The following is a 12,472-nucleotide window of genomic DNA, read 5'->3' on the forward strand; positions in this document are numbered from 1 at the left end:
CTGGCAGCCACCAGGCGCAGGACTCCATGTTATTATTTGCAGGCACGCCACGGCGGTGGCGGCGCGTACGTAACATCAACTGGGAGGTGACGAGAAGAAGTTGGGGTCGCCCTCCAGTAGCAAGTTTATTGACTTTCACTGGAAAAGGTTTTTACTCGTTCCTTCCATGCACGAAAATTAGTAATAGATCCGTATTTTCTACATTTACGCTTTTTTAAAATAAATGTATAATGTGTAATAATAGCGCTTCGCTGTGGATATTATGGTAGTTTGTATACTGAAGTGGATTATTTAATCAACTTAATCGATATTGAAGGTCAGAAAAATCAGAATCTACATTTTTGCAATTGTATGTTATTAATTTTCAGTAGCATTGGTTTTGCTTGCTTTACCGCTATTGAAAAATGACTCCCGTGTGTTTTACTCATTACAAATCTAATAGCAGGTGTCTACAGTTTTTAATATTATTGACATCATAATTAATTTCGCTAAATACTGGAACTCAATGAATGTAATATGAGACTTTAAGTAGTCTTTTAGCGAATCCTAGTGGCCAGTACCAGGAGTTGTTTTGTTCTCAAGTATGAAAAGTTTAATTGGAGCCTGAGAATTTGCTGAAAACATTGTAACATTTGATATACTTGCCTATTTCATTTTTTACTTTAGTGTGCGCTGTCTGTTGATCCATTATAGCAGCACAGTGGCTTCTATTATAAAACGTGTTATGCGAAAATAACTTGCCATGACACATTAATCGTAATAAAATACAATTAAACTACACAATGTGAACAGCAAAATGCCTCTGGCTATATCACAAGGTACATCACATTTGTTTTGATGTTGCAGTCTCCATCTGCAACTGTAGGTGGCGGTATGCAGTTTATAAACGCATGAAGAAATGTCACAAGACAAGCCCAACGAAGAAGAAAGCAATACGGTTAGTTTGTCTTTTAAACTGCTCCCCAAATACATTGAGTTATCCAATTTCATTATTACTACATACTGAGGACTATTAATAAATAATAGACATTTGTGGCTCCACTCCGGAAAAAGCTGTTACTGTTTTTCATTTCGGGCAAACGACAGCTAGCTAGATAGCTAACACCCGGCTGGTAAGCTTCGACTGAGCTATTGGAATGCAACAATGATAAAAAACACAGTTAGCACGTTGTTATGGAAAGTCTGACGTGTAATGAACATGATCATTTTGAAAAGGTTCTCAAATAATGTATTCGATTTCCAATCTAAAATTTCATTTATTATTATTATTGATTTGATATGCACTTTCAGAATGAACCGAAAGCATCCCTGACTGTTTTTCTGAGCTGTGTGCATTTAAAATTACATTTCCATGAGACGTTGCAGATCCTTAAGTCATAATCCTTACCATAAATCTGTGGTTTACAGAAAATGGACACCCGGTTCACACGAGGGAAATCCACCATCCTGGAGCGACCCTTGACCCGACCAAAGACCGAAGTCAGCATCAGTGCGTTTGCGTTGCTGTTCTCCGAGATGGTCCAGTACTGTCAGAGTCGGGTGTACTCCGTTTCGGAACTGCAGACACGCCTGGCTGACATGGGGCAAAGTGTTGGAGCTGGCATACTGGATGTCCTTGTGCTGAGGGAGAAGAATGGCAAGAGGGAGACAAAAGTGCTCAACATGCTACTCTTCATCAAGGTTGGTACATTTCCGTGCTGCTACTGTGATTTTAACTCTCTTTAAACAACGAAGTTGAAGTTGTACACTATTTTCATTGCAGGTGAATGTATGGAAGTCTTTGTTTGGGAAGGAGGCTGACAAGCTGGAGCAGGCCAACGACGATGACAAGACTTACTACATCATCGAAAAGGAGCCCCTCATCAATGCTTACATCTCCGTGCCCAAAGAGAACAGTAGCTTAAACTGCGCCGCCTTTACTGCAGGCATCGTGGAGGCCATCCTCACACATAGCGGCTTCCCCGCCAAGGTCACGGCTCACTGGCACAAAGGCACCACACTCATGATCAAGTTTAATGAGTCAGTCATAACCCGGGACAAGGCTTTAGATGGCAGATAAGGACAGCGGGAGAAACCAGGGAAGTTTGTTTTGTTTTGTTCAATGCAGGACCACAATTTAACTCTGTACAGTCTTGCAGGTCTTTATGTTGGAGTCACCTAAAGATTTATTCCTATTTTACTTTGTTATAAGAAACTGCGGCCTCTTTCACATCCAAGCCGACATACCGATGCGAGACGGGAGTTGAAGTGGACCAGGAAATTTACCAGCTTCTGATTTCATAACTGAGATGGGATGCCGGAGACTCAATGGCTTCACTTTTGTAGAAAGCAGCTGCAGTTGTCACCCTGATCTAGGATATATGGTTGGGGAATTAATCGTCTTAATGGTGCACACTGCTTGTCCTGTTTCGACAAGTTCTACCTGACAGGCTAATAAACCAAGGCTGCACGGTTTTACCCGATGCGCCAACGCACATAAATTTGCAATGTGCAAAATGGCTTGTGATAGGCATGGACAACATCCAAAACAAAAGATGCTTTAAGTTGGTTCAATTTTCTAAGTCTATAGTCATCATGTCCTACTGTACATCATGCAAAATTCCAATTTGTACCACACTGATTACATCTCTTGTGATTGTTTCAATATTGTATTGTATTATTGTATTTGTCTATATAAATAATGTTATGTGAGATATTTTATTGAAGCAATTTATTCATATTATTAACTTGATGAAGCAGTCCACATTGATGAATGCCTCACTGCAACATTTCTGGAAAATATTACTTCTGAATTATTATTTTTATTCATCATCTCGTAGTCATGATTGACGAGTATAATAACTGAGTATATTTTACATACTATTAATAATAGACAATTATTATATTTTGATTTATTCTATGTGCAATTGTCATATAGTTGACGTAATGAGTCAACGTTTACATTACGTCATGTCACATGATGAAGTCACGTGTCATCCAGGAAGCTGTGTTGTGTTTTCTACTCTGCCTCCGCCTGTCTGTACACCGCGATGCGATGTATTCATTATGTATCAATGTGAACCGAAAAATAGAAATGATAAAAAATGATCACCGTCCTGGCGAAGTTATTGCGGTAATATCGAGTTCTTTGTCTCCCGTGTGACCGCCCGAAGAGCATCATGGCATCACCGAGGTGCACTCAGGAGCTTTCCACAGGTTTGTTGTTGTCCTCTTCTGCTTCTATTCAATTAGAGATGGCTGTGCTTTCAGAAATAATAATAATATAATAGATGTAATATAATGATATAATGTATTAGGAAGTTAAATATTTGCGCAGGTGGATTCATTCATTTCAGTTTGAAGCAATTCTTTCGCTATTATGTGATGCAATACAAATCGAGCTGTTTCTCTTGCATTTATTCAAGTCCAGTCTATTGCGAGGATGAAAAAAATCTACATTAATCGACATAATTTGATTATCATAAAGAATGCGTGAAAACAATGGCTGGCATCTAACAATAAACTGTTTTTATTCTATTAGCATATACAGAAACAACCCGGGAGGCAAGAACAAACCAGAATATTGACAGAAACGGAACGAACTTTCCAAAGGCGTGACTGACATGACCGGCCAAACTAATGAGTCATAACCACAGCATAATACTGGCATTGGATCCAGTACATTAATTGAGTAACAAACACTATAGTCAGAAACTATCCACGAAATAGAACAGAAATAGTGAAAGTGATTTTCAAATCTCTTAATTCTAACATGGCTCATCATATACCATATCAAACAGTTCCATATAGCATGTGAGGCTTAAAGAAATGACATCAGAACAATGGAAATGATGCAGCTTTTTGCTGTCAATTCATAGATTGCACTTTAAAAAACAAACAACAATTCAATGGTGCTTTCCTCTGAGTGAGCTAATGTGCTCCTCCAGAACGAGAGCCCAAGCAATATGGAATTGATTTCATCTGATAACATTATCTGAAGTTTTAAAAGTCCTTTTTGAACTGATGATGTCACCAATATGTGTTTCTCAACCTTTATTGAGCTCTTTTACATTATGGGAAATGCAGCATATTTAGCACTTTGTTTGACATACAATACAATCAACCAAGTCACGGCCGCCGGTCGTTTGAAAAATCCTGCAGCATACAAAGATTATGAATACCAAAAGATCAAATCAGACTCAACTTCATTCATATTCTGTCGTTTCTTTCTCTTCTATTGCAGAGAATGACAGGCTACTCTCTTCCAAGGGTCTTAGCTATGGGTCGCGGAACCTTCTTGAGGATGGACAAATGAGCTCTGATTTGCACCAGCATCACGATGAAGAGGAGGAAGAAGCCCTGAGGAGGAAGCTTAAATATTTCTTCATGAGCCCTTGTGATAAATATCATGCCAAGGGACGCAAACCATTCAAGCTAGGACTGCAGCTGCTCAAAATCATCATTGTTACAGTGCAGGTAAGCAAGAATGGACACTTTTTGGTTTTCAATTGCCCAAAATCCGGGTGCGGCCATTTTGCCACTTGCCGTCGACTGAAAATGACCTCACAGTTGTCAGATCTCAACCAATTACGGCTCGTCGGTTTTCTGAAACTGAGCCGTGATTGGTTGTGACCCAAGACCTGGCGACTGTGATGTCATTTTAAGTCGACAGTAAGTGCCGGAATGGCCGCCACCTAAAATGGATAAAAACAAGTTAATTTTGCTATGTAACTTATATTCTGCAAAAACAATATTAGTCAGAATGCTTTGTTTAGACTAGTGGGGGCACTTCCACTTTAAGTTTGATCCTTTGTTGAGTATTTCCCTTTTCTCCCTTCCTCTCAGTTGGTGCTGTTTGGGCTAAGCAACCAGATGGTTGTGACCTTTAAAGAAGAAAACACAGCCACATTCAAACATCTCTTCCTGAAGAATTACCAGGACAACACTCCACAGGCTGTTCACACGCAGAAAGAACTGCAGAGCCACATCACCTTTGCCATTGAGCAGGTAGCATATAAAGTTGCCCCAGAAAATGATCAAAACCTAATCTTGCTCACAATAACGTTTTGATTGTTCTTAATTGTACAATAGAGACTAATGATCTGATTTTGAGGATTTTATTTGAACGGAACTTTTTCATGAAATCTAAGCGGTGCATTTCCCTTGTTTCTAGTATCTAGCTCTGCCTCAGATCTCACTGGGACAGTACGCTTATGTACAAGGTGTCGGCTTCAATGGAAGTGCACTCTCGCTCTGCCAGAGGTATTACAGGAGGGGCGCCATCGTCCCAGTCAATGACACTTTTGACATCGATCCTCATGTTATCACCGGTAGGATTATTTATTTATTTGTGCATTCATCTATTTTTTTGACTTTGAGTTGCATGTCAACATTTGAGTCAATATGTAACTTAGCAGACAAAGTATTTTACGATTGCATGACCAATCCTGCGAATCGCACTCAAAATGTTTTTTTCCGTATTCTGCGCTTTGAAGGAAGTGGAAAAGTGAGGCGTGTGATTCATCTGTGCTTTTAATATTTCCACACGTGACATTATTTGGTTCCTCTAAGACTACTACTTCCTTTATTCAGACTGCATCGGAATCGATCCGCCGGCTTTTGGTTTTGCCCCTGGAAAAAGTGACTACAGAAACTTCACTCTCAATTTTTACAAGTTAAATTCTAATTTATATCTCTGAATTTTATCACCCATAAGGTTTGTACACTGTAATCGACTTTCACATTATCTCCAGGCTGATCAATGTCACGGTCGACTTCCGGCTGAAGGCTATCAACATACAGACCATCATAAACAATGAAATACCAAACTGCTACACCTTTGCGATCACGGTGAGCTCTTCATCTCCTTTCTAACAAAATGTGATCTTTGAATCAGATATTGTATTTCATGTATTTCTCTATTCATTGAAATTAAATGGTTGTTGTATGTACTATTATAGATCCTCATGGATAACCGAGCTCACAGTGGCAAAGTTAAGATCAGTTTACAGAACCGAGCCTCCATAAAGGAATGCAAGGATCCTAATGTTTCCGGACATGGTGAGTAGACAGCAAGCAGAGGAAGCCTAACTTTATTGATCTTCATTCGATCCTCAATCGTCCATTATTTCTCCCCTCACCCGTTAGCGGAGAACTACGCCCGAGTGTTCTTCGATGTGTTGGTCGCTCTCGTTTGTCTGCTTTCTCTGTTGCTGTGTGGACGCTCCATCCTCAGAGGTGTTCTTCTGCAGCACGTAAGGAACCAAAACACAAATCGTACCGTCTCTCGGTACCTCATGTAAACATTTAGATTTCAAAATTCATGGATAACAAGAATTGGTTTTGTTATGAGCAAAATAATTTGCATCAAATTATTACTGCTGTTTTGCTGCTGGCCAATGGGTGGCGCTGTTACATACCTGCATCGACTTGAAACATTTGCCATTATCCATCCATTGATCGCATTAACCAATTTAATCTCAATATTACTTATCGAGAAGTGCTCCGAAGAGGCTTTAAAAGAAGTCGTTAAAACCGTATTATTTCGTAGAGAATGCCGCAATATTCTGAAATATTGATGATACCCAAAACAATAGGAGGCCGTGTAAGACAACACCAGTGGTGTTTGGTTTCCTTTCAAACACCTCGTTACAACATTCAAACAGGTCAAGGACACACGTGAGGCGTATCGTTGTCAAGAGTCAAGACGCCTTCGTGAACGTAAATGAAGACAGAAACTTTTTTCGGTGTATTGTGCGTTTTGTATTAAACACATCCGGGGCTCATTTAATTGATGATTGCTTTTCATATATTTCGATATCGAAATGATTGAAAAGTTCAAAGCAATTTTGCAGGCTACTGTAAAAAGAAAAAATGCATCTTTTTAGGAATACGCACAGTTTTTCCAGACCAGACTCGACCGTGGTGTGAGCTGCGGAGACCGAATGGAGTTCATCAACGGCTGGTATATTCTCCTCATTGTCAGTGACATGTTTACAATCATCGGCAGCTTCATCAAAATTGGAATCGAATCCAAGGTAATACATTGGAACTAGGTTGAGAACGTGACCTGTTTTGACGAATAAGTGAATGAATCACGGCTATTTTGATGCAGAATTTGTCATCATATGACTCGTGCGCAATCCTGCTGGGAACGTCCACGCTTTTAGTGTGGGTGGGAGTCATCCGCTATCTCAGCTTCTTTCAAAAATACAACGTAAGACACTCAAATCAGACATTTGGTTTTGTCTCTCCGAAGGAATTATTATTTCCTGCCGTTCTATTTTCCCACCCAGATCTTGATTGTGACGCTCAGAGCGGCATTCCCCAATGTCATCCGCTTCTGTTGCTGTGCAGCCGCTATATATTTGGGATACTGCTTCTGCGGATGGATCGTCCTGGGACCGTATCATACCAAGGTAGCGTACACATCACCAGTCTTTCGAGGTTTACACAGCCTCTCGCTCAAAGTCTTCCGGGATAGGCTCCTGTTACCCGTGAGTTGAAAGAGGACAAACCAACGTTATAGAAAATTGATGGACAGGTGCATCTCATGTTACCAACTTGTCAGCTTGCAGGTGTTAAGCTTAGACCAGAACCCGTACAGAGCGGTTTTGCTTTTCTTGGGTTTATTTTTAGGATTGTTTTTTTTTTTTACTTATTATTTTTTATTATGATTTTTTTTTCAAGAGTTAGGGGCTGGCGATACACTTAGCTAAGCAGCTGTTTGATGACCACAGAAACCGATTTCATTTCCCATTCTGTGCTGTCTGCACTAACGTCCACCACCGTCACAGAATTGCTTCGTCTGATGTACGTCTTCCTTTTTCTGAACTTCCCCCTACACGAGCAGTTCCGCTCCCTGCCCATGGTATCCGAGTGCCTCTTTTCCCTCATCAACGGCGACGACATGTTTGTGACGTTCGCCGAGATGGAGCAAACCGGCACGCTGGTGTGGATCTTCAGCCAGGTCTACCTTTACACCTTCATCTCCCTCTTCATCTACATGGTGCTGTCACTCTTCATCGCGCTCATCACCGGAGCCTACGACACTATTATGGTACGGTCGCTCAATCAGGAGAATAGCTTTCCAAATCAGAGAGGAATGTGACATTGGTGGATTTGTTTGTTCATAAACAGGCCCAAACGCAAGAGCAGGTTCGCATCACTGATCTTCAGGCATTCATCGCTGAGTGCACCGACACACCTTGCTCCGGCAAGTTCCGAGGTCCTGAGGGGTCGTCGTGCTCTTTTTTCTGCTGCTGTGATTGGTGAGGAGGGGGAGGGGCTGATCGGCTATTTAATATGAATGCGGGGTTTTTTTCTTCTTCTAGATATCTGATTTCAACCGGACACTGTCGGTGACCACTTTCAATTCAACTCCAATGCTTTTCCTTTTTGCAGAGTCTCAGCAGGGAGGATGACGATGCCTGCGCAGAGAACTGACTGACCTTGAACCACTCCCCCTCCTCATGTTTTAGATTTTGCATTCTTAATCGAGCTTTTTACTGTAGCACTTTCCATGCAGACTCAGGCCAAACGACCCGCTTTGGCTTTTGTTCCGTGTGAATCATCTTCCGTTGAAATTACGCCAGTGGACACTGTAAAACAGCATCACCGTTGACTTTGGTATTTTACAGTAGGCGTCAGGATTCGCTGTGCCTCTTAAAAGAGGTTTGCGTCTTGTAAATGTTCCATCAGCAGAAGACTTGCATAATGTACTGTATTTGTATGCATGAATTGCCTTCTGCTACATTTACAGTCAGAAACGGTAGTCCCCGCCATTCTTCCTCCCTTTGTTCTTTTCCTCCCTCGCCTGAAAAATTCTCGATGGCTGCACGCGCAGGGACGAGCCCTGTAGCCAACCGGTTATTCATCAATATGTATGAACTGTAAAAAAAAAAAAAAAAAATGCTCTAAGCAATGAAACGTTTCTTACTATTTGCTTTTAATGTGCCGCATGCAGGTAGGGAATTTCCTTCTGGGAAAATAGCATTGTGATTTAGTTGTTTTATTTTTGTATTATTATTATTTTAATGGATATTTTGCCAAAGCCTAACCCTTTAGGCCGGGTTTATGTTTTATCTTAAGTCGAAACCATTTGAGAAAAGGTAATTGCTCATTTATTTTATCTGATGTAAGGGCATATGAAAAATCGAGTAATCCGTTTTAAAGGGAACACATGTTGAGATGGATTTAATGAAATGCTAATGTCATTCCGTTTTGCTGTGTGAAGGGCACCGTTCAGTGGATAAAATTGGTCTCCACTTGAAAGGTAAAAAGGAATTTAATTATTTTCCTTTCTCCTGAGTTCTTTTAGAATCACACCACCGCTCAGTTGTTAATATTTATGTGCGCTCATTTGCACTTTAGGGTGACAGCTTAAATTGCTCAAATGCCTTCACATTAGAACTAAAGAGCGCACTGGGTCAGTACAAAGAATTCTTTGCAGTCAATAACGCATGGGCTCTGACAACTCTGGGAAGTTTATTTTATTGTACTTGAATTTACTAGAAAAAAAAAAGGATGTCTTAGCTACTAGTTTGTCAGCCTCTGCAAAGAAGGCCTTTGTGAAACTAGTTACTTGTGACGTTATTCCAATATTGAATATTTGTAAAGATGTTGGCTTACACACATTAGGAAATTAAACTAACAACACCGAACAGGTGTTGAAAAAATAATCTAGTCTCTTGGTATCAAGTGTTTGTTTGTATTTACAGCTGATTTACTGTGTCGCAAAAGTGTAAGGTTTCAATTATGATTTTATGGTCATTAATTCATCTGTGTTCATATCTCATGAGAAAATATTTCTTGATGTCTAATATGTTAAATACCGTATTTCTTTGAATATAGAGGCCCAAAGGATGTTTATTTAGTCAACTACAAGGTGCACCAGGTATCCGTTTTTTGTTTACCTCACATGAGGTATCACATGTAGGTACTGTAATTACAGCCACCTCGTACCACTTGTATTTTTTTTTTTTTTTTACATGGGTGGGGGCGACTTGTATTCATGAATGGTGAACCTGACAATTGTGAATTTTTCACTTTAATGGGTCCTTTGGGAATGGGCTGATATTCCGTCAGGGTGTGCCACCACTAGAGGGAGAAAGCTGGCTCTGTCTGACGCCACCAGCCAGTCATAAAATGTGTACAAATCTGGAAACTAAAAAGATGAGACGTTAAGTAAAGATTCCTGCCCATGTGGAAGATAAATGTGTCTATATACCAATTGCTCTTCATCTGCGCCACTATCTTTATATCTCATTATCATAAACTACCCCGAGGTTGTGCTACGGCCAAAGAATGATGAATATTACCAAAGATGCAAAAGCCCAATGGATGAAAATGAAAGAAAGTGCGCTACAGGCAGTTTGTGTACACTCACTTCTGAGAGTGCAGCCGCTGTCCGATATCCTTAGTACGCTCATGCATTATTTACTCAAGGATGCTACCGGGGAAAAAGATGAAGCACTTATAATCAGATAGGCAGGAACCGGACAACCTGCTCTGGACAGCATCAAGAGGAAACCTGCGCCACCATGTTAACTGTTACTATGGCAACCGAGGCCACGAAGAAGCATCATAATGCCATTGAGCATAATTATCTTTATTATGATTCTTCGTCTTCACATGTTGCCCGTCATCACTTTGGACAGATTTGCTGTGTTGGCACAGTTTGCTCATCGGGGAGTTAACGTGAGCTGCACCTGCATATGCTAATCTTCTCATTCTCCATTTGAAACATAATAATCACATAATGATTAGCCAGATGAGAACACTTCAATAGAGCTTGATTTGAGAATCGCTTGATGTGTGTGTCTGATGTGAAGGGCGTGTCGAATGCTGTTTTCTTGCGCGGTTTGGCCATGCGGATGACACCAGTGAATGTGCTTGAGGTCATGAATGAAGCAACATGACATTTACTCCGTCGAAATAATATCTATATTTGTGAGTTTGCCTTTTTTTGGTGTGTTGTTGCTCAGCAGCTGGACACGGTCAGGACAAAACAACGAGATAAATAACACAGTCGGAAGCGATACAGCGGGGTACACAGCCCGGCCTTTTCCTGTCTCTATTGCAGCATGTGAAAAAGAAAACACCTTCCTCTCTTTGTTCTGCTTCTGTGGGCCATGCCAATATGTCCATCAGCATCAAGCCCAACGTGCATTGGGAGCTTCCTGGAATCTCCGCCCTCTTCACGGTTTCCTTCGCTTTTATATAAACACAACTTCCTGTGTATGGTACGATCAGCTGTTTACCAAAACGTTATGTCATTTTAATGGGTCGGTTAGTTGATAAAAGCAAGTCGAGCATTGTTAAACAGCAGATAATGCGAGAGCAATAGAAGGGAAAAGCTTTCTAATGGCTATTAGCGTTGAAGATGATGGAGAGGAGTCAATAGACAGTTGAGGAACTGAAAGAAAACCATCCAGGAGAATCTGTGAGCGACTTTGAGATAGAGAATCCAAATTCGGGGATAAAAGAGCAAGGCCGACAATCCGGAATCGAGCAGGACACAAAAGCTTGGCGCATCCAGACTGGCTCGGCGGCTGCTGGGAGCTGAGCAACAACCCAGCAGACAGTCAGACAGGCGGCATGCCCACCCAGTCCATGATGAAAAGCCTCATTCTGATGAGGAGCGCGGCCGGCGCCCAAACAAAAGATGTAAGCTGTGAAACAATGTCCGTCACTGTCTAATTGTACACCAGTTAACCAAAACACTGGCGCTCCTTCTTTTGATTTCTTTTGGTTACCACAATTTCCGCTCTGTTTGCATTGGCTGAATAGGTCAACAGGTGTCCCATGTTTAAAGTCATGGATGCCAAAATTACTTTCTATTTATTTGGTCACAAAAATCATGATGCATTGCACATCATTCTAAAAATCTGGCAAGTTTTTCCTTTTCATTCCTTATGTGGTAGTCAAACAAAAGCACCGATTTAGAGACAGATTACAATCTTGCAATGCAACGTGGAAAATGTGGGTGTCTGCGTGTGCATGCGTGTGTGGGTGTGTGCATGCATTCATCCGTGAAGAAAAGAAGAAAAGGTTTTAGACAGAAAGGGGGTCTTGGGAGGCCTAGAAGGAGGGAACAGACAACTCGGAAAAACTCTGGCAAGAGATAGGGTGACTTGCAAGAGGTGACATCATCTCCGATTTGAATAATCCTTCACATAGGGAGGTGATTGGCTGTGTTTAGAAAAAACTGTGCCCCCCCCCTCGCTATTCACTCCTTTCAATTTCTGCATGGCGCGCTGTCTGTTGAATGATACCTTCAGGGGACAATAGTCATATAAACTACTCGGTGGGTTATCATTATTTGTTGCAGTATTTTCTTTTCAATATTTACTGTGCAATTAAACAGACTCGTGTCGTTTAATTTTTTGAGTTGACTTCTTGCAAATCGTAACAAAAAAAGGTTTCCTCAGAATATGCAGCAAGTATTTAAATATGACAACAATAAATGGATTTGCGGCATCTTAATACTGGC

At 40.9% G+C, this 12,472-nt stretch overlaps 2 protein-coding genes across 4 annotated transcripts; both read left to right on the top strand.

Annotated features, from left to right (window-relative positions):
• Positions 1-5: 5 nt before the first annotated feature.
• trappc5 (trafficking protein particle complex subunit 5) lies at positions 6-2,695 on the top strand. 3 transcript variants are annotated; one of them, XM_061302485.1, is made up of 4 exons: positions 6-147; positions 847-937; positions 1,408-1,680; positions 1,763-2,695. In XM_061302485.1, exons 2-4 carry the CDS (start codon positions 899-901, stop codon positions 2,057-2,059), a joined length of 609 nt encoding a protein of 202 aa, XP_061158469.1. In that variant the 5' UTR covers positions 6-147; positions 847-898; the 3' UTR covers positions 2,060-2,695. The 3 variants fall into 3 exon arrangements, with proteins under 3 accessions (XP_061158469.1, XP_061158470.1, XP_061158471.1); XM_061302486.1 differs by having other exon boundaries at positions 7-147; positions 866-937; XM_061302487.1 differs by lacking the exons at positions 6-147; positions 847-937 and adding an exon at positions 946-1,112.
• A 148-nt stretch (positions 2,696-2,843) lies between these two features.
• LOC133169936 (mucolipin-1-like) lies at positions 2,844-8,253 on the top strand. Its single transcript, XM_061302484.1, has 13 exons — positions 2,844-3,195; positions 4,223-4,455; positions 4,825-4,986; positions 5,153-5,309; positions 5,572-5,653; positions 5,733-5,829; positions 5,940-6,039; positions 6,127-6,233; positions 6,867-7,016; positions 7,094-7,195; positions 7,275-7,397; positions 7,832-8,038; positions 8,119-8,253. The coding sequence occupies exons 1-13, from the start codon at positions 3,159-3,161 to the stop codon at positions 8,251-8,253; spliced, it is 1,692 nt and encodes a 563-aa protein (XP_061158468.1). The 5' UTR covers positions 2,844-3,158.
• The last annotated feature ends 4,219 nt before the right edge of the window (positions 8,254-12,472 follow it).

This window comes from Syngnathus typhle, linkage group LG17, assembly GCF_033458585.1.
Source record: "Syngnathus typhle isolate RoL2023-S1 ecotype Sweden linkage group LG17, RoL_Styp_1.0, whole genome shotgun sequence".
Lineage (NCBI taxonomy): Eukaryota > Metazoa > Chordata > Actinopteri > Syngnathiformes > Syngnathidae > Syngnathus > Syngnathus typhle.